This window comes from Dipteris shenzhenensis, chromosome 26, assembly GCF_047967505.1.
Source record: "Dipteris shenzhenensis isolate YYH24624 ecotype China chromosome 26, Dip_SZ_1.0, whole genome shotgun sequence".
NCBI classification, from domain to species: Eukaryota; Viridiplantae; Streptophyta; class Polypodiopsida; order Gleicheniales; family Dipteridaceae; genus Dipteris; species Dipteris shenzhenensis.
Window position 1 is genome coordinate 9609005 of NC_141621.1, and position 22527 is coordinate 9631531.

General features: G+C 47.3%; 1 protein-coding gene across 3 annotated transcripts in view; it reads left to right on the forward strand.

The window, feature by feature from the left end:
* Positions 1-22527, forward strand: part of LOC147884641 (uncharacterized) — a 186348-nt gene that overhangs the window by 156230 nt on the left and 7591 nt on the right. For all 3 annotated transcript variants that reach the window (XM_087397364.1, XM_087397363.1, XM_087397362.1), the window contains one exon: positions 8288-8486. In XM_087397364.1, coding sequence (XP_087253490.1) covers positions 8288-8486 — 199 coding nt within the window. The remainder of the gene's footprint in view (positions 1-8287; positions 8487-22527) is intronic.

A 22527-nucleotide genomic window follows, 5' to 3' on the forward strand; every position in this document is an offset into this window, starting at 1 on the left:
CGAGCTGCTGAAGAGCTGAGTGGAGAGCTGAATCCCACGAATTGAATGGCGAGCTGATTCCCACGAACTGAAGCACGGGCTGAAGTGACGATCTCTTGGCTGAAGTGGCGGGCTGAAGTTGAAGATGCAAGACATGGAATGGAAAGGAAAAGCAAGACTAGGAAAGCATAATGGAAATGAAATAATGCTAGAAAGAAATGTACAATGAAGCAAAGTACTCTACATGATCAAGAAAGGCTTGAGGCTTGATAGATTTGACATGACAAAGTACAATGCCTTTATAGGATAGGCACACACACTTTAAGTGTCAAATGTATATGAGATAAGTCCCATAGTGACACATGGCACTCTAGGATATAAAGTAGTATAGTACTACTCTAGAGCACGCTAAAAGTTACTCAAATTGACTCCATTTCCTAACACCCCCCCATGGAGGAAAGGTGAGGGACTACTGGAATGGAATCAAGAACAGAACATGACAATGACGGTCATCAAAACTGTGCATGCCGGTTTAGATCCCACACAATCTCAGAGGCAAGTGAGCATGGCTCAAAGGCTAGTGAGCATAACATAGAAAGCTCATCTAGCATGGTTGAGAGGCTCATCATGCATGGATATATGATCAACTGAGAGGTCTAGGAGTCCAATGCACCAACAAATAGACCTATCAAAGCCAAAACATATGGCTCCCATAGTACATCCCTTCTTGGCCAAAGACTAATGAGGAACATGGAGCCACACACCAAAAATAGAAAAGAAATACATCATTTTAGGAGGACTATCCAACGCAGAGTACCTTTATTGCTGCAACACACATGATTTATTACATTCATTTTTTGGAAACACCCCCAGGGTAGAGTACCCAAATATATCATGCTTAGAAAGCAAAATCATGACACAAACAGTAAGAGCATGATCCTGTGTCAGCTGGTCATCTTCGTTTACATCATCACTATTGGCGGATGCCACCCAACTGGCATGATCCTTCGATTGTTGTTGAGCAAGCTTCTGGTAGCACCTGTCCTTCGTATGACCGAGCTTGTTGCAATAAGTGCACTTGAATGGCTTGAATGTCTTTCCTCGTGCTGGTGGAGTCGATGGCCTGGGTCTCCATTTGTTGGTGGAGGCAAGAGCCTGTGTAGTATCCGATGAGTAGGATGGAGATTCTTTGTTGCGGCGAACCTTTTCAAGCAGAAGAGACACCATATCCTTCGAATGTAGTCAATGCAATGCGAAGTACTTCAAGGGCATTCTCAAAGCGAGAGATCCCTTCCATACTTGTCATGACGACAGCCATTTTGTCCTCGTCATCCGAGCAACACTTTAAGTTGGAGAGTTATTGAACTAAAGACTGAATTTTTGCTATACGTGCACTCAAGGTATCAGACTCTCAGCTGAACAGTAGGGGTTGGGTTCCCTCCAGAGCCCCCCATTGGGACAGCTTCTTCATCACTGCAGATTTGCGTAGGAATTTCTGGAGGAGGCTCTGGAAATCCCTCAGAATTAGAAAGATCACTCCTTTCTTTTGGCTTTCTATTCATGGAGGGATCGAAATGAACCTGTGGAGATCACGTTTTGGGGCTGATTCCACTTGCCCTCGCTGTCATTTTGCAAAGGAGTCAGTGCGACATTGCCTTTGGGACTGCAGTCAGGCGAGGACTATTTGGAAAGGGGTTGCGAGGATACTCAGTATTTTTCATACTTCCCCTTTCTTCATGACTTGGGGCTCGGTCACATGGTTATCCCTTACTGGGCCCCAGGTGTTTTATGAGGGTGAGCCTTCTTCTTGGGCACTCTTGGTCCGCCGGCAGGTGATAGAGCCCTGCTCTCTTCAGGATGTACCACTTACTCCCTTCAGGGCTTCTCATGCTTCAGTGGACACCTCTTGGGAGATCTTGGCCAGCATTTCCTCTTGGCACATTTGGAGAGCCAGATGTACAGAGTCCTTGGATGGCACCCAGATACACCCTTCACAGGTGTTCACGGGTATTTGGACTAACACGGTTGACACTTTGATAGCCATTTGGGCTAGCATGTAGGGCCCTTCACGGGCAGTCTCTTCTAGAAGGACTGTTTTTCTTTGAGTTTGGAAGGGTTCTCCCTTTTTCTCGGAGGTTTCTACTGGTTTGAGATGGCACTATCAGCCCCAATTCTTTCTTTTTGGCTCTTGAGCTTTTCATGCATTGCATGGTGTATCCCGTATGGAGCTTGCTCTAATGGTTTTCTTTAATACTTAATAGAAGTCTCTTTTTGGGAAAAAAAAAAAGGTATCAGACTCTTCCATTTTCAACTTATAAAATTGCATTTTCAGAGATCCTATCTCATGGATCATTCTAAATAAAAAGGTGCCAAAGTCTCTCCATTTACTTCAGTCTTGGCACATGCATTAGAAAAGAGTGTCTTCATAGACCGTATGAAGTAGAAGGCTATCCTCATATCCTCTAGAGGTTGTAGAATAAATCCCCTTCCATTTTTGTCATAAGCTATCAAAGTCTACCTTCATAAACATATGTCTTTCCCCTCTTCCTCTACTACCTCTAGGCCTTTCCATAGCATAACTAGAGCGTCAAGAATATTCTTCCCTTTATAAACTCTTTCTGTTACTGTTTGATCTAGTATTCCTTCTTCAACCTTAAAAAAAGAGCTAGAGCTTTGCCTATTATCTTGTAGCTCGTCTTGAGCATTGTCAATGGTCTCTAATTGGAAATGGACTCTTTCGACCCTCCTTTTGAAATGAAGAGTAATGGATAGAATGGAGCTGTAGAAGAGGAAGAGCAATAGAGAGGAACAGATGGCGGGCACAATGGAGCACAATGGAGAGGAAGAGATGGTGGACAGAACAACAGCGGGCAGAGAAGAGGACGGGTGTACGGGCAGGCTGTACGGGTAGGCAACGGTCCTGTTGTATGGCACAACAGTCCATACTGTTGTACAGCTGGCTGTACGGCTGGTATGGGCAGAATAGCGGACTGTTTTGCTGCTTGCTGCGAGTTGAATGGCGGGCTTGTTTTCTACTTGCTGCGAGCTGGGCACTAGGCCAAGAGAGTGGCGCCTATGAGCGGAGCATGGAGCTGCCACGAATCATTGGAGCTGACGAACCATTGGAGCTGAGCTGCCACACGCCATTGGAGCTGCCACGAGTTGTGAGTTGAGTTGAGTTGCCATTGTTGAGCTTCAATGTCCTCAATCTCTTACGTCAACCTCTTGGAAGATAGCCTATCTCTGATACCATATGAAGATGCAAGACATGGAATGGAAAGGAAAAGGAAGGCTAGGAAAGCATAATGGAAATGAAATAATGCTAGAAAGAAATGTACAACGAAGCAAAGTACTTACATGACTTAGAAGGGCTTGAGGCTTGATAGATTTGACATGAGAAAGTACAATGCCTTTATAGGATAGGCACACACACTCTTAAGTGTCAAATGTATATGGGATAAGTCCCATAGTGACACGTGGCACTCTACTACTCTAGAACATACTAAAAGTCACTCAAATTGACTCCATTTCCTAACAGAAGTGACTACCAAAGCTCTCCAATGGTGAGGCTCAAGGTGGAAGAGAGGTCGAGCTCAAGATGGGATTGGAGAAAGCATTCCTCCAAGGGGAATGAGGGAGAGAGGCTTCATGTCCTCAATCTCTTACCTCTACCTCTTAGAGAATAGCCTAGCTCTGATACCAAATGAAGATGCGAGACATGGAATGGAAAGGAAAGTAGAAAAGCAAGGTTAGGCAAACATAATGGAAATGAAACAATGCTAGAAAGAAATGTACAACCAAGCAATGTACTTACATGATCAAGAAAGGCTTGAGGCTTGATTGATTTGACATGAGAAAGTACAATGCATTTATAGGATAGACACACACACTCTAAGTGTCAAATGTATATGGGATGAGTCCCATAGTGACACGAGACATTCTAGGATATAAAGTAGTATAGTACTACTCTAGAACACACTAAAAGTCACTCAAATTGACTTCATTTCCTAACAAGCTAGTGGTGAACTAGGTACTCCTAGCCACAGCTTGGTACATTGCCTCGTGTTGTTGTTTTCATTGGGGCTGCATGGGGCAGTTACGACGGGGATGTGCATAGTTTCCGAGCAAAAACCTACGAGCATAAAAGTTCGAGCGATAATTTTTGACACCAACCATGCTTGTATATTTCTCAAAGGATTATACAATTCTTTCTTAATTTCTAATTTATGGAGCCATATACTTACTTATTTTTCATTATAACCCTCATCTTAGAGAACATCATCTATATATGAACAAACAGTGAACACTTTAGAAACTCCTATAAATACCTCCTAACCATACTCTATTTTGAGGATTATGGTAATTCAATCAATTTAAAAGAGTTTTCCTAATCTTTAGCAATCCCATATTTGAATCTCTCATATAACAATGTATACCATATTCCTTGGATGAGTAGGAAAAAGATATTGGAAACCTCATACTTGAAGTCATTATAATTGATCATAAATTAATCTCTAATACATTATCAAATATGGGAAGGCAAGGGAGGTATTTTCAAAATATTCCCAATTCTCCAAACCTAAGTACTTTTAAGGAAATGTGGTCTCTACTGAACTCCTTCCTACCATAATATAAATTAGGGAGAAGTTGTAACTCTCATATACATCTTGAAATTTTTAATTTTTATCTTTTATAACTATAAAAAATGTAATTTTAAGCCTACCATTGCATAGATCATGAGATTTTGAACATTTTTCCTTTTTATAGCTCCTCAATCTGAGCTAAGGAGCAAAAGTTATGACCCCTTCTGCGTAGGCTCTCCAAGGGTATTTCGCCGGCGGAATAGGGTTGGGGCAAGCTCTTTAAACCATATTCCTCTGGCAAAATACACTTAGAGAGTCTATTAAAAAGGTATTATATATTTTTGTTAGGTCATCCTGAGGAACTGTAAAGAGGATATTTGCTCAAACTTTCATGATCCAACCAATGGTGAAAGGAAAAGAAAGGATTTTTGAAAGTCATAAAATAAGTCACCACTTAGACATTATATATGTATATTATATAAAGGTATATTTATATCTATATCTATTTATCAATATTTCATATTTACTTACATATTCCTTGAAATAATTTGGATTTTTTTGCTCCCCAAAAATGACTTGAGCCTATATATTTTGACCCTCCCACCTTTTGTCCGCTCGTCGCTCGGGGGTTTTTGCTCGGAAAATGGAAACCCCCTTACGACACTTAGTACTTAACTTCCTCTGGTCGGGATTGGATGGCACGTGTAACACCGGCGCCATGTGGCCCGACGGGCAGTGATTTTGCTCCAAGCACACGGTGGATTGGGCATTATCAATCCAGAGATGTAGAGTTAGGCAAGTTGGTAGTGAGAGGCCTCACCCCAAGAGCGGAACCCTGGAAGCTTCTACTCTAGTGGGGGTTTCTTGGGAATAGTTCGTGCACAGGTGGGCAGTGGCAACTGTCCTACAATTGGATCTTACCTAAGGCTCCTTTGATGGGGAAGGGTTCCCCATTGATGAGGAGTCTTTATCGAGTTTGGCAGAGATTGGCGGGAGGACTCATAATGGCTAGACCGTCTTGTAGGAGGAGTTTGAGAGGCAATCACTGATTTGGCACCAGGAGATTAGAGATTTGGAGGGACGTATGCTTGGATAGTGCACCCACATCGAATGGGCACAGTGGATTGGCTAGATCCTTTGGGATGTGGAGGCAGCTTCCTTGAGAGCCAAAGGCCCATAGATAGGCTCTCTCTCACCCCCGAGGAGCAGACACTAGGATGCTGGATATCGAGGTAGCAATCCCAGACTCATTGTGGGAGGGATTGCATTGTCCTTGGACCCCCCACTGCTGGTTTGGATAGTTCTCGTGCACGGGGGAACTGCTCTGGGTACGCTTCTTTCATGAGTCCCTCGGACCTACCAGTCCTATTTTTATAGGGTAGGACCTGGAGGCTCACTGCAAGCAGAGTCAAAGTTGGAGGATGAGGCAGAGGCGCACCTGGAGGTGCTAGAGTGGCAGTGAGTCAGGATCGTGGGCTGGGTGGGCAGGACTTGGTACATTGACCCCTCCATAGTCTTATCGACCCCGAAGGGTGCAGTGTTGCGCCTATGGATTTGGTAGGGCAGCCTCTTATGTGACATTCAGTGGGATCCAAGAGAGTGGTTGTGACCCTGTCTGCATAGGGCATTCAGACCGAGTAGAGGAGGTTCCTTTCTTTTCTTACACCACTCGTATCAGACGCCGTTTATTGCTTGAGGCAGTAGCATGGTCCCCCTTGAGGGAATGCCATTGGTTGGAACAGGATGTCCTGAGAGAGGTCATAACCCATTTTTGGCCTCGTCTTTGGACGAGCTTGCATCCACACAAGGTTTCCTACTTCTTCTGGATGATGGCTCATGGGGGTTTGCCCATCGGCCCCTGGCTAGAGCTAGATGCGGGTAGACGGCAGATGCATTGGCTGTGTGGGTGGAGTTTTAGAGATGATTCCTCACTGCTTATTGGGTCCCCTGTCGCTCAGTGGATTTGGCTATCGTCCTTCAGGATTGTGGCTTGTTCACAGAGAATGAGCAAGGACTTCACTTGGGGGATGGCGGCCTGGCTCACGGAGGGAGGACACTCCTTCGCGATTTACGTTGTCTCTCTGGCTTACAGGATACATGGACAGCAGGTCTCTTGGATTGAGATTCATGATGCAGTTCAGCCCTCCTAGAGGATGTGTGTGGGAGACAGTTTCCAGCATCACTGCCTTGAACATCTGGGTCGCTCAATGTAGTCGAGTGATGGGAGGCCAGTTGATCTCTCAAACGATGGCGGCTACTTTAGTATCAATCTGGCAAGATATTATCTTCACATTATGCACGATTTGGGAGCTCGGTATTCCAGGCTCGAGAGCGACTATTGAAAGGCAAGAGCGTTTCTGCCAGGCATGGCCGGCGGGAATCTTCTACACCGTTTCTGCAAATGGTATTTGCTGGATGTATAGACCACCACCTTGGTTGCTAGCTCCTGTTTTGGAATCTCTATAGGCAATGAGTCAACAGATCCGTAAATAGGTGGCTTTCTCTCGGCTAGCAACCTGTTTTTTGTTTGTATTTGCATCGACAGCTCCTTTTGGAAGCTGTTTGTATGGTTGTTTTCAAAGCATTAATAGAATCTACCTTTTTCGGGGGGGGGGGGGGGGAGGGGGAGGGGGGAGAGAACCTTTGTGGGTAGTTTTCATCTCTATCACCCTTAGCTCTTGGTGCTGGAATCCTTAGCCATGTATGTCATCTTCTTCTTGCATTTCACCTGCCTTTTCTGAGTTGTCCTTAGGATCCTCATAAGGTGGGTGGGGGGACACTTGTTGGTCTACTCAGGCCACACGGGATCCCCTTCCTTGCAAGCAGGATTTGACCTGCAATACATGGGCAAGATTTGGGCAGTTGGATGAATTTTGTGCATCAAAGGCTTTGGTAGGGCAGGCCAACAATGTCCATCCTCTGAGGAAAATTTCCTCTGCGCAAGCTCTCCAAGATTATAGGTCGGAAAAAACCACTCTTACCCATCCTCCAGAGGATAGAGGCTTGAGTCATGGCTGGGCCAGGACCTGTAAGGAATTCCATACCCAAGTAACTGACAATATGTTTGGTACTCTCAAGGCACTTGTATGAAGTCAATCATACATTGAGAGCTTTGGTACATAGGGCTGTGTTGGAGAGGAAAACCCCCCCTCCCAGGAATGGTCATCTTGTATATCTTCTACAGCAAAGCCTGCATGATATCAGATGCGTACTGACTTGCAAGTACAACTAAGGCCAACTGTGCCCTATATTGAGGACAAGCTGAGATTTTAATGGCGAGAGGAATTGTGCAAGCTGCTTTGACAGCCCCTTGGTCTAGACCAAAGGTCGCCACGCAATAGAAGTCCCCTCTGGGCAAAGCCTTCTAGCTGCAAATTAGGGAGCTGAACAAGGGGTTAGAGGGAAAGAAGGGTGGAGGGGTAGTATAGTGAGGGGGGCAGTTGTACAGGAGGTCAACGGGGCAGAAAGATGCCTGAAGAAGGGGCAGACTGAGGAAGGGGGCATGGGGACAGCAAGGGGCTGACATAGACACACCAGGATGGGCAGTTTGACAAGGTAGTAAAGCATCTCATATGCATTTTTAATTTTTGTCGACAACTATATACTCTATGTATTTTCTTCCCCTTTTGTGCTCTTGACTTTATTTCCATATTTTCTGTTTCTTACTACAACTTAGCTGCATAATTATACACACTCAAATGCATTTGGGTTGTGCTCACTTGCAGATATTTGCAGATAATGTTGGTGCTGATACACAGAAAAATATTGAAATGATAAGGCAAACCCGAGATTCAGTGGATCACCTCAATAAAATTTACTTCAATGGAACAAAGGCTGCATACATATATGGGTTCCCATACCTTTTCTATGAGCAGTATCTGCACAGCTCACACGACCTGTACATAGTGGTTGGATTTGCTCTAGGTATGCTTGTGAATTATTTCATGCTTTGGACCACAGGTATAATCTGCCAAGGATGCCACAGAAGATTATCTGTTAGACAATTTTCTTACCAAAATCTTATTTGATCCTCTATTTTTTATGCTTTTTACTCTGCTGATGATGTGCTTCTAACATTCTGAATTCCAAATTGTTTTGAACATTGATAACTAGAATATGAAGATTCCAATTGTGGTTCTAGATAGACATGGTTTATCGCCAGATGAAACCAGGGCTTAAATAGGTCTATTTATACCTGCATAATCTTGATCATAGAAGTTTATATATATTTATGTCAAACCCAAAAGATACAAGCTAGAGAAACAAGTGCAACCCAAAACCTGTGGTGTTTTCTATCATAAAGTCTAGTGTATTCCATGTCAGCCCAAAGGAAATATAACCTGTCAAAACAAGTGGAACGCAGAATCTCATGGAATATCTGGATTTGAGAGATATACAATGACATCCTAATCCTCTATTGTTTAAAGATCTGCTGCACCTCTTTATAAAAGAGCTAGCAGTTTCCCTGCACTTCCAAATTTTACTCCAAGATTTTACACAGCATTGGGAAGGCATTTTGGAAGGTCCTTGAGATTCCTCCACTCCTGTCTTCCCCTTATTCAGCAATAGCAGGGGTCACATCAGAGGGATGGCATGCCGAGACTTCGAATCTTGATTCTGTGGTCGGATACCTTGGAGGGACCAGATGTATCAGATGACCATGTCTTCTATAGACACCCAAATTTGCAGGCAGTTCCAACATTTGGCACTGGATTGCTTGAGGAGAACCAAATCCACTAGGAGACACACAAGACCGCCCCCTCCAGGAGGTCATCCTCCATGCCTTCCTTTGGATCCTTCTTGTAGACCCTCCCCAGTGTCAGGATCAGGTCTGGAGGGTGGCACCCCATACGTCCACTCCTCACATTCTAGTCTACCCCAATAGAGGGTGGAAATCCCATACTAGAGAAGGATGACACTGACACAAACTTTGAGGGTGTTGGAGAAGCTCTTGATGATCTTCGTGGTGAGACCAAAAGGCCAGTACAGGATCCCATTGACAATGATTCTTGGGATCCTCCAATCCATACACTTTTTATAGTTGCGCAGGCTCCACACACCCTACAGTTACTTGTCCCTCTGTGTGGGAGCAACATTCCCCCTCACCTCAGCCTTTTCTTTCTCCTGTGGAGTTTCCACTCTATCCTAAGTTTATGTCAAGTGAGGTCTTTCCTTCCACACTCTTAGTGGGACCACCTCTTTTGCTACCAGATTGAGTAGGACCTTCCACCAATCCCGCCTCCCTCCTCAATGATGGTTGCCACTCATCGCAAGGAGTAGGTTGTCAAGGACCAGCTTCGCTCCTCAATCTCCCATGGGCTGGTCAACGTCCTCCTTATCCAAGAGCACCGTCCAAAGGTGGAGTTTGCATTTCAGCTACAGCCCCCATGATTCCTGCTGTTACTGCACATGGTGTGTTGATACCAGCCAGGGATTAGTGGATTATACCTCTCATCCGAAGCTCTCAGATTCGGATTCTCAACCTCTGTGCACCAATTTGAGCAGAGACTGTGCTACCTTCTGGTGGAAGATCTCTACTAGGCCACTGTAGGCTGGATCCTGGATAATAGGGGAAGACTTCACTATGGTAGAGCATCTTTTTTTTTTGGGGGGCAAAAAAGAGACTTCTATTAAGTATTAAAGAAAACCATTAGAGCAAACTCCATACAAGAATACGGGATACACCATGCAATGCATGAAAAGCTCAAGAGCCAAAAAGAAAGGATTGGGGCTGATAGTGCCATCTCAATCCGGTAGCAACCTCCGAAAAAAAAGGAGAACCCCTCCAAACTCGAAGAAATACAGTCCTCCTAGAAGAGGCTGCCTATGAAGGGCCCTGCATGCTAGCCCATATGGCTATCAAATTGTGAACCGTGTCACTCCAAATACCCGTGAACACCTGTGATGGGTGTATCTGGGTGTCATCCAAGGCCTCTGCGCATCTGGCTCTCCAAATGTGCCAAGAGGAAATGCTAGCCAAAATCTCCCAAGAGGTGTCCACTGAAACATGTGAAGCTCTGAAAGGAATATGTGGTACATCCTGAAGAGAGCAGGGCCCTATCACCTGTTGGTGGATGGAGAGAGCCCAAGAAGAAGGCTCACCCTCATAAAACACCTGGGGCCCAGTAAGCGATAACCATGCGATCGAGCCCCAAGTCATGAAGAAAGGGGAAGTATGAAAAATGCTGAGTATCCAAGCAACTCCTTTCCAAATAATTCTCGCTTGATTGCAGTCCCAAAGGCAATGTCGCACTGACTCCTCTGCAGAATGATAGTGAGGGCAAGTGGGATCAGCCCCAAATCGTGATCTCCACAGGTTTACTGCAATCTCTCCATGAATAGAAAGCCAAAAGAAAAGAGTGATCTTTCTATTTCTGAGGGATTTTCAGAGCCTCCTCTGGAAATTCCTATGCAAATCTGCGGTGATGAAGAAGCTATCTCAATGGGGGGCTCTGGAGGGAATCCAACCTCTACTGCTCAGCTGAAATCTCCTGGCATTACCAACCGTGAAACGAAAGAAGGGAATCCCCCTCTCGCGGTGCCCATGATCTATCCACTCCCACCCTCCTGGGTCCCATTGCAAGCACCTGATAGGTGCACCTCCATATAACCACAACCTCCAGGATCCTAGGACCAAGAGCTTCCCTGAGACCTCGAAGAGAGATCACGTGTAGAGGAACTGTTGTCCTCGAAAAAGCTCCCATCCAAGTGGTGGAAGTACTAGGCATCTCAATTATCCAATCCACCGGGATGGCTGCATCTATATGTTGAATCCTGCGTGCTACCCCTCTAAGGTGACTCACGGACTGTAGCCTGTGATCCTCAGGTAGCCTGATAAAAGCCTTCCAAGTGTCTACTGTGTAGGTGGGGCCTCTCTCCCATCCAGACCACTGCATATAATGGGAAGTGCCCAGAGGTCTGCCATGCTCATCAAGTATACTATTGTTCCAAATGATCGGCTGCCTATCAATCTCTTCAAGAGGGCCGAACCCTTCAAAGAGTGTTCCTGAAGCTCCCCCAAGCTTTGAGGATGGTAGTCATGAGAGGAGAGGCAGAAGACCTGAGAGAGGCGGAAGTAAAAATCCAGCGAGGACTGTCCACCCAATCATCTCCTAACATAGGTGTGCAAGCCTGAATGCGTCCAAAAAAGAAATCCTTCCAAGGTTCCTGCCCAGGCATAAGTCCCCTCACCACCACCTTACAAAGCAATGCCTTGCACTGCAAGTCCGGGTCAATGATATTAAGGCCCCCTTCCCAAGTAGGGATAATAATGGTCTCCCAGGCCAGCCTTGCTGCAACATCTGCCGTGCCATCAAGTCCACTCCATAAAAAATTCCCGACTGGTCTAATGAGCTGAGTGATGCAATCCCTAGACCGGCACCAGCAAGAACACACAAACCAGGTAGTGGCCAAGAGAACTTGGTTCACTACCACAACTCTAGAGGCAAGGTTGAGTTTGGCTGAGCTCCAAAAAACATTGATGGGGGGGGAGAAATATGACATCCTCCTTTGAGAATGGAAGGAATTCATTCTCAAGATCAGAGGCAGGGACAATTGGTTTGAGGATATGTTTTGAAGAGACATGTAGCTAGCTAGGAACAGAACGGAATATGGAAAGCATAATGAAAGGCAAAATGGAAAGGAAGGAAAGTACAAGTGCAAGGCAATAACCAAAATACTCACAATGTATTGATAGCTTGATGTTGACTGATATATTAGATAATAGACAAGTACAACAATATATAGTGTGCCACTAGACTCTAGAAAGTCACAATGTCTATGGGATATCTCCCAATATGACACGTGGCATGTCTTGGACTCACTAGACTATAAAACCACTAGTACACTCATTTTTTACTCCCCCTCATGAAGGCAAGGTGAGAGACTACTGGAATGGAACCAAGAACAGAACATGACAATGACGGTCTAAGGTGAGGGACTATTGGAATGGAACCAAGAACAGAACATGACAATGACGGTCATCAAACTGTGCACCCTATGTAACTTAGAGGCTAAACTCTGAGCGTGTTCAGAGGTTGATCTAAGTACTCTCATGGCTTGAGACTCAGCATGCTCAGAGGCTCATGTTATAGCATGGCTACATGACCAGCTCATAGGTCTAGGAATACACCAACATCTTGAAACTCGGCCAGGCCTGATAACGAGACCTATCAAAGCCAATACATGGCTCCCACATCACATCCCCTCTAAACCTATCAAAGCCAATACATGGCTCCCACAGTACATCCCCCCTTGGCTTCATAACAGGACATGTTAGGAAGCCACATACCAAAATAGGAAAACCAATACATCTTTTTAGGAGGACTACCCAAAATACATCAAGCTGTAGGAATAATAAAAATAGATATCTTAGGAGTAAGAGATGTCCTCCAAGTAGCCACTGCACATGTGTGCATATCCCTGTGATTCGATGACGATGTCGATGAAGCACTGGGCATGGATGCCCCAAAATATGTGTTGGTGAAGTCCATGGGGTAGCTACATGCAGCGGTCATGGCATGACTCTCAAGATAGAAGATGGAGAGTCACCTAAAAATTGATGTAGAGGCCGGAAGTGCCACAAGGACTAGTAGAGTCACTCAATGTGCAAGCCTAGCACCACGGGCAATCAGAGAAGTAATCGAAGAAGCCGAGAAGTGATTGTACCTCACATCAAGGTCATTTTTCTTTATCTTCTTGCTGCAAATTAGTGTGGAGTCTACACACCGTTATAGAAGGCGGATGAGGTGTGCAATGTGGCAGCTCGAATGGCGAGAAGATAGAACTTCGTGGGCAATAGGAGAAGCATGAGCAGTAGGAGCAGCTGCATGGGTAGCTAGATGGCAGGCAGAGAGGATAGCTATGTGGGTAGCAGGAGAAGCTGCGTGGGCAGCTACAGCTTAGCTTCATGGGCACCAATTGGAGCAGAAAAAGATGGAGGTGGAGATCAAGATAGTGACAGTAGGCTGGAAACTATCATCCCGTGAACTCAAGAACAAAATCCGTCCGCAGGAATAATTTTTGTCACTTTTTGCAATGATGTAAAAACCAAAATTGTAGTACTCCATTTTGAAGTTCTAGAAGTATCAACAATTCATTGCAGAGCTGCTGCTCCTCCCCGTTCCCCTGCTGCTCCCCCTCCCTCAGCCCGTCCCTCCCTCTCTCCCCTCAGCCTGTCCCTCGCCCCCTCCCTGCTGCTCCCCCCCCTCCCCCTTCCTGCTGCTCCGCCCCCTCCCCCTGCCTGTCCCTCGTTCCCTCCCCCTGCCCTTCCGCCCCCTCTCCCTGCTTCTGCCCCCTCCCCGCTGCTGTTCCGCCCCCTCTCCCTGCTTCCGCCCCCTCCCCCCTGCTGTTCCGCCCCTTCCCCCTGTTCCGCCCCCTCCCTTGCTTGCCCTTCGCCTCCCCCCTGCTGTTCCGCCCCCTCCCTGCTGTTCCGCCCCCTCCCTGCCTGCTCTCCCGCCCCCTCTCTTCCTCTCAGTCCTCTCCCTACCTCTCAGCCTGCTCCCCCCGCCTCCTCCCTGCTTCTCCGCCCCCTCCCTCCCCCCCCTCTCCTGCCCTTCCCTTCTCTCCTTCCTCTCCCTCTCCCTCTCCTTCTTCTCTCTCCCTCTTAGCCCTCCCCTCCAACGCCCCCTCCCTCCCTCTCAGCTTGCCCCTATCCCCTCTCAACCCCTCTCCTCCTTCCCTCCCCTTCCCCCTGCTTCCTCCTTGCCTCCTTTCCCCTCCTTCTGCCCCCTTTTCTCCCGCAGTTTTTTTGGAACGGAAGAAGCTTTTAATTTGTTAGAGTCGGCCAATCCTACTCCACCTCCACCGGCCGTGAAAACTATCACTTTCTCTAAAGACGAGTTGCAGCAGCTCAAGAAGGATGTAGAGATTGGCGATGGATACCCCGTCAGCCAATCCTACTCCACCTCCACCGGCCGTGAAAACTATCACTTTCTCTAAAGACGAGTTGCAGCAGCTCAAGAAGGATGTAGAGATTGAATGCTCTACCACGTTGCTAGCATGCATCTTCGGGTCTCACCCCTCCAGATCCCAAGCTAGAGACTGGATGCTTGCGGCTCTCCCCCCAGACCTCACTCCTCGATTGTTAGATGTTCGCCTTCTGGGACGAGGTTTTTTCCAGGTTATTTTTTACACTCCAGAGGCTGCGAGCACTGTGCTCAAGGCCGAGTTTTTACACCTGGGACACAGGAAGATCTTCTTTGAAGCCTTTCACATTGGTTTTGACCCAGTAGAGGCAGATAAGAAAATCTTCTCGCTCTTCATCAGGTTCCCCGGGCTTCCCCAGGTTTACCATCGACTTCTTTCTGTTATTGGGGAGCATTTTGGCGCAGTTGCTGAGATCCCACCCCTCCCTGGGTTGCCATTGACTGCAGCAGAGGCAACCAAGGCTGATGGGGTTCCTAGAGTTAGGGTCCTTTGCAAGGATCCTAACCTCAAGATGGACCACGTCATGATCCAGCGCCCGGATGGTTCCTTTTTTCGCCAGAGAGTGGAGATTTCAGGCAGGCAGGACTAGTGCAGGATTTGCAGGACCTCGGGACACTTTGCCAGGGATTGCCCCAGGAAGAAGAAAAGGCCCAAGAATCCCTCTGGTACAGCTACCGCCTCAGGGCATCGACAGGGGGGACCGGGGGGGGGGATTAGACCTTGCACTTGCCCCTCGACCTCGACAGAGGGGTGGTACAGGTCCAGCTCCTGCTCCTCGTCCTTCGCGTGGCGGTCCTCCTCAGTTAGGTGGTGGTACAGGTCCAGTACCTATTCCTCGGCCTCGACAGGGGGTGGTACAGGTCCTTCACCTGCTCCTCGACCCCCACCTCCCTCAGGCACACACGACGCTCTACAGTGGGTTCCAGTACGTGTGCAGGTCCCTCCTTCAGTTCACGAGGGTACCTTAGTAGACTCTGCTTCACCTCGAGCTGTCCCTCCTGTCTCACCTTGCACAGTCCGAGACGCTGAAGCTTCGACCTCCTCCCCAGTTGCAGCTTCTTCCTTAGATCCAGTAGTGCCAGATGCTCCTCTTGAGGACGGAGAGATCTCCGCGGCTGGGCAGACACAGGATAGAGAGCATTCCTCACTCCCTCCCTTGGATAGGGGGAAGGGGATAGCTTACACTGTTGATCCTCTTCCCTCACAAGGGATCCTTCGTACTCCGGTGTCTGGCTTGCTCCACAGGAACTCGTTTTCAGCCTTGGCAGAGAGTTCAGATTTCCCAGAGGAGGAGTTTGTGCCCGCTACTTTTGGGGAGCCAGTGGTTGGGTTTCCTATTGACAGGGCTTCTTTTTCAGGTGCCAGGATTCTTTCCCCTATTGATTTTCCACCACTGGGTTCCTTCCCTCCCTCCTCGAGCAGGAGGTCTTCCCCTGTTGAGGGGTTTGTTTCCGCCACTAGGTCGGGTAAGGTGTTCCACTCTACATCCTCCCGTCGATGAGGATTATCAGTTGGAACATACAGGGCCTAGGTGGCGTCCCACATCGCCGCCGTAGACAGCTGATCCGGGATCAACTTCATCCAGGTGTTACTGGGGGTTCCATTGATATATTATTTATTCAAGAGCACAAGCTGGATTATAGAGATTGTGCCAAGTCAGGCAAGTTGCTTTCTGGCCATACTTTTTGGTCGCCTGCCTTGGGCACTAGGGGAGGCACTTCTATTTCAGTTTCGCAGTCGGTTCTCCCCTTAGTTGTTGGGCACGGAGTCATTATCCCCTCTAGAGCTCAGTGGATTATTCTTTTGATTGGAGGGCGTAAGGTTGGCTTCCTTAACCTATATGCCTCCAACATTAGAGGGGAACGTGTCCTTATGTGGAAGACTTTGCTCTCCTAGTCCCCCATTGTGGATTCATGGGTGATTGGAGGTGACTTTAACATGGTCGAGTTACCGTAAGACAAAAAAGGGGGTAGAGAAGGCGGACTTCACTCTCTGGAGAGAGCAGCTTGGGATGCCTTCCTTTTCCATTTCTGTGGCAGAGATACTTGGTGTGATGATGCCTTTCTTATTCAGCCACAGTCCCTCCTGTTCTCTTGGTCGAACAGGAGGCAACAGATGCCTATTCATGCACGCATTGACAGATTTTATGTAGATGACTGGGCACTAGACAGAGGTGGATCGGTATGCATTGCTGCGGGGGTTTCCACTTCAGACCACTTCCCTGTTGTTCTGGCTATCTCAGAGCCTCACTTGAGAGGCCGATCTGCCAGCATCAGGATTCCAGATGCCTTTTACACAGAGGAGGACCTTACGGAGGCAGCCCTATGGATATGGTTTGCTCATGTCCAGGGTGGGCAGCCACATCCATCACATTTAGCCGCTGCCCTTTCTGGTATTAGCGACTTTTACTGCTCAGTTGCTTCTACCAGGAGACGAGATATTCTCAGACGTGAGATTGGTGTTCGCCAGCAGTTAGCAGCTTTGCAGAGGGAAGAGTAGAAACGGCCTTCAGATGCTTGGATTCAGGAGCGCCTTGCTGCAGCGAGGGCTCATCTGCAGTTATTGCTTGATCAGAGAGCAGAGTATGCCTTTCATGCACGGGAGTCCTTCTGGATTCAGATGGGTGGTAGAGTCAATAAACACTTTTTCTCTACTCTTGGCCCTAGACATAGTAGAGAGAGTGTATCTCAGCTTATTGACTCACATGGGGTTTTACAGACAGAGCCAGATGACGTCTTACGCATAGCTTCAGATTTCTATGCCACCCTCCTTACTGCTGATCTTGAGACACACGATAGAGAGGATGCTAGACAGGCTATTTGGCAGAGTATCCCAGTGTTGGTGAATCCGGATATGCATGCTCTACTTGACGCACCTTTCACCAACACAGAGTTCAGGATTGCACTTTCAGCCCTTCACAAGGGCAAGTGCCCAGGTTTAGATGGCCTCACCCCGTCTTTTTTCATTGCATTTTGGGATATGATTGGAGACTATATTACTTCAGCCATGCAGGCCATTTGGGACTCTGGCGAGATGCCTGAGTCGCTTACAGAGGGCCTCATCCACCTTATCCCAAAAGGAGGTAGCAGAAATTTATTGTCCCAGTGGAGGCCTATCACACTTCTGGGGACTTGTTACAAGATTCTGGCCAAGGCTATCAGCCTCCGATTGTAGCCACTTCTCCCTGATCTTATTCATGACACTCAGATGGGATTTGTGCATGGCAGAAGTATTTTTGATAACATTTTTTCTTTCTGGGAAGCTTCAGAGTGGGCCATGCAGAGTGGCCAGAATCTTGCCATTCTACTATTGGATTTTGAAAAAGCTTATGACAGAGTAGATTGGAGTTTTTTGGAGGGCACCCTTCTACGCTTTGGATTCATTGATGTTTGGATCAGAGGTGTTTCCTCTTTGTACAGATCAGCCCATAGCCAGGTACTTATTGGTGGGGTAAGGGGTGAGAGATTTCAGATTTCGAGATCAGTCCGTCAGGGATGCCCCCTTGCTCCTTTCCTTTTTTTATTCGTGGCCGAAGCTATGAGTATCTATGTTAGATCTCAAGCTGACATCTTTGGGTTGAGACTTCCCATCAGAATAGAAGAGGAGCTACTTGACAGTGAGTTGGCTGACGACACAGCGATTTATTTGGATGCCTCTCCACAGACGCTCACTTCTTTCAGGACAGCATTGGATTTATTTTGCTTGGCGGCAGGGGCGCAGATAAATTGGCATAAATCCAATGGCTTTTGGATCAGTGATGAGGACACTCCAGTTTGGGGGCTTGACATAGGGTTCACTTGGGTTCAGAGGGGTGTGCCTATCAGGTATTTGGGCTGCCAGGTCGGCTTGGGTATTTCTACCACGCAGTAGTTTGCTCCCGTGTTGGAGAGCATCAGAAGGAAGATTCTCTTTTGGAGCTCAGCCAAGCTGGATCTTGCCTCTAGAGTTGTGGTGGTCAACCAGGTCCTCTTGGCCACAGCCTGGTTTATTTGTTCATGTTGGTGCCGTTCTAGGGACTGCATCATTCAGCTCAGAAGACCGATCAGGAACTTTCTCTGGAGTGGGCTTGATGGCACAGCAGATGCCTTAGCCAGGGTGGCTTGGGAGACCCTCATCCTCCCTACACAGGATGGGGGTCTCAATATTATTGATCCAGATTTACAGTGCAGAGCTTTACTTTGCAAGATAGTGGTGCGAGGACTTATGCCAAGACAGGAACTGTGGAAGGACTTTCTTATCAGCAGCATACAGAGGTGCACACCTTCCTCAGGAGGAGACTGGATGAGCAGTGTTAGATGGATCTTCACCACAGCACACCTCAGGTCACCTTCATCCCCTCTCATGGTTGCCATTCTGAAAGCTTGGGCCAGTTTCAGAAGCTCTCTTCGGAGGATTCCTCCTTCCTCCTGGGAAGAGATTGATAGGCAGCCCATCATGTGGAACGACAGTATTTTAGATGATCTTGGCAGGCCACTGGGTGCCTCACTCTACATGCAGTGGGCCAGGTGGGAGAGGGGACCTGCTTCTTCGTTGGGATCTTGGAAAGCTTTCCGTAGGCTTCCAGAGGAAACCAAATCAAGGTTGACAGGACATCTCAGAGGGAGTGCAGGGAGGATCTTGCAGATTGAGGCAGCCCTTTCAGAGGCTTGGATAGACACAGATGATATGCCTCTCACTTCCTCCACTTGGGCAGGTACTTTCTCGAGAGGCGGGGTTCCGCTTCAGGTCTTAGGCTTCCGAGATGCACAGGAGGATGCTTTGGTTTTCAGTGTCCAGGATGGTGGCAGATTGCTCAGATCTACAGAGGACATCTTGCTTGAGTCTGCTTTTCAGCCTATCAGGGTTGTAGGTCTTTTGATGCAGGGATCAGATTCAGAGTGGTTCTTAGACCCTGACCCCCAGCTACTCTCCACCGGGTCTTGGCTCTGGCTCTATGGAGGAGTTTCCATTAGGTATTTACAGTGGGACCCCGGAGAGTGGGAGTGGATTGACGCGGGGCATCGAGAGAAGAGCATCCCCTTCTTTCGTTACACGGTCAGTAATGCCAGGAGATTTCAGCTCAGTAGTAGAGGCTGGAGACCCTCCAGAGTTCCTCATTGGGAGACTTTTGGTATTACTGCGGATCAGCAGAGGTACTTCTGGAGGAGGCTCTGGAAATCCCACATGAATAGAAAGATCACTATCTTCTTTTGGCTTTCTATCCATGGAGGGATTGCAGTGAACCTTTGGAGGTCCAGATTCGGAGCCGACCCTACTTGCCCTCGTTGCCTTTCTGCTTCGGAGTCTATTCAGCATTGCTTATGGGATTGCAGACAGGCGAGATTGATTTGGATGGGGATAGCCAGGATCTTCAGTCATTTTGCCCATTCCCCACTTTTTATGACTTGGGTTCGGTGGCTTGGCTTTCTCTTACAGGACCTCAGGTTTTCTATGAGGGACTTGACTCCTCTCGGGCCATTTCGGTTCGACGTCATCGGGTTGAGTTCTGTTCGTTGGATGTGGTTCCACACCGTCCTTTTACAGCTGTACATGCCTCTGTGGATACTTCTTGGGAGATTATAGCGAGCATAGCAGCCTGGCATATCTGGAGAGCCAGATGCACAGAGGCTATGGAGGGTACTCAGGTTCATCCCTCGCACACATTGGCTAGTATCTGGACAGACATCGTACACACTCTGATGGCCGTATGGACGGGTATGCAGGGGGACTCCCATGCAGCCTCAGCTAGGAGGGCTTCTTTCTTCAGGGAATGGAAGGATTCTCCTTTCTTCTCTGAATCTACTACAGGGTTGAGATGGTACTTTCAGCCTCAGCCTTGGCTTCTTTCCACCTCACTCTGAGGGGTTTTTTATTATCCTTATGATTTCATGATGTATTCCGCTTTGAGCTTGCTCTCACGGGTTTTTGTTCTTACTTAATAGAAGTCTTTTTCATGGAAAAAAAATAAAAAAAATTGTAGTACTCAAGTCCTCTACAACTTTCCTGAAGACACAAAGTCGTGATTCTGCTTCCAGATCTAGATAGAAGCGTCACATCGTCTGCAAGTCACAGAGAGAGCAACAGAAACAGCACCACTCCAGGACATCTTTGTAGCTGAAGGAAGGAAAAGAGCTCACCAAGGAAAGGGAAGAGAGGTGACAGAAGCTCAAGTTGGAGAAAACAGCATTGGAGGAGAATCCCAATGTTGATGAAGCCTTCAATGGAGAGGAGTAGGGAAGGGGAGCTCCAAGAGAAGAGAGGGCAGCTTCTCTTTCCGGCCACCCTCTACCTCATGGAGAAGCAAGGAGGAAGGAAAGGGCTAGGAAGGAAGGCTCTGATACCATATGAAGAGACATGGTAGCTAGCTAGGAACGGAATGGAAATATGGAAAGCATAATGAAAGGCAAAATGGAAAGGAGGGAAAGTACAAGAGCAAGGCAATAACCAAAATACTCACAATGTATTGATAGCTTGATGTTGACTGATATATTAGATAATAGACAAGTACAACAATATATAGTGTGCCACTAGACTGTGCCACTAGACTCTAGAAATTCACAATGTCTATGGGATATCTCCCAATATGACATGTGGCATGTCTGGGAAACTCACTAGACTATAAAACCACTAGTACACTCATTTTTTACTCACTTTGGCTTCATATTCCAACAGGTTTTAGATCAGCGAGTCCATGTTCCTAGCTGAGCGGGAAACTGAGGGAGACAATTCATGCCAAGGTTGTGCCCTTCTATGTCAATGATTGGGCACTAGTCAGAGGAGGCTGCGCTTGCATTTGAGCAGGCCCAACTACTCTAACGACCTTCCCATTAAGAGACCTACTATGGACAGCATCATGTACCAGAGTCAGGATATTGGATTATATTTACTTAGAAGAGGATCTCCCATAGTAGATTGTGGATGTGGAAGCAACCAAGAGTTTACTACCAAAAATGGTTGTCTAGGCCTACTACAGCTCAAACTCACCAACAACGAGGGGCTCTATGTGGATGCCTACTCCAACACCTACCATGGAACTTGAGGATAATCATTTTAGGTACATTGTCCACCAAAGAGGTGGAGGATTACCTCTGACCCTATGTGGATGCCCACTCCAACACCTTCCATGTGAACTTGGGGAGTAGGAGTGGACGGATGCCCACTCTAACACCTTCCATGTGAACTTGGAGAGTAGGAGTGGACGGATGCCCACTACCATGAGAACTTGGAGAGTAGGAGTGGAAGGATGCAGCAACTCCATACAGGACACTTTGTTTCTTCGACTACATAGTCAATACTCCAAGTTCCCATGGTAGTGGATGTGCACTACCATGGGATCTTGGACAGTAGGAGTGGACAGATGCTGCAACTCCACACAAGACTTTTCCTTTCTTCGATCACACTGTCATGAATGCCTACAGGGAATTCCTAAGGGAGAGCACCTTGGGAGTCATATGGTATCACTTTGCCCATGCAAACTCACTTTTGGAGACAATTCGAAGTTCTTTTGGCTCTTCCAGCATAGTGGACTCCCGATTGACACCTAGAGGCAGACATTGAAGTATGCTTGAGATGCTTCATAGTTTGGGAGTCCATTTGTATATTGACAAGCTAAGGGAATCCCTTGACTATGAGAATGCCCATGTCTGAGTCTGGTCCCTTGTAGAAGATCTATGGGCTTCGGGAACCAGGCCATTGATTCCCAAGTGACATAACAAGTGCCGCTCCTCATCTTACCAAACAAGTGTGCAATGCCCTGCCAAATCCTCTAGTCCTCTTTGCACTCTGAGGCTGTGTTGGTTTCCTTGTAGACATCAGGCCCCCTCCATAGACTCAACTTGGGAGTTCAATGCCAGTCTCATTGAATGGTAGGTTTTAGAGGTCTAGATATACAAAGGCCTTAGATGGAGCTAGACCTATGCTTCTTAGTCACTGTCAATGATGTGGCAAGATATTATACACATCCTCACGGCCACTTGGAGCAAATTTCATGTAGGAATATTGCAATGGTATGGTTATGTAGGCTAGACTTAGATTATTGTTACTTTTTCATATCTGGATC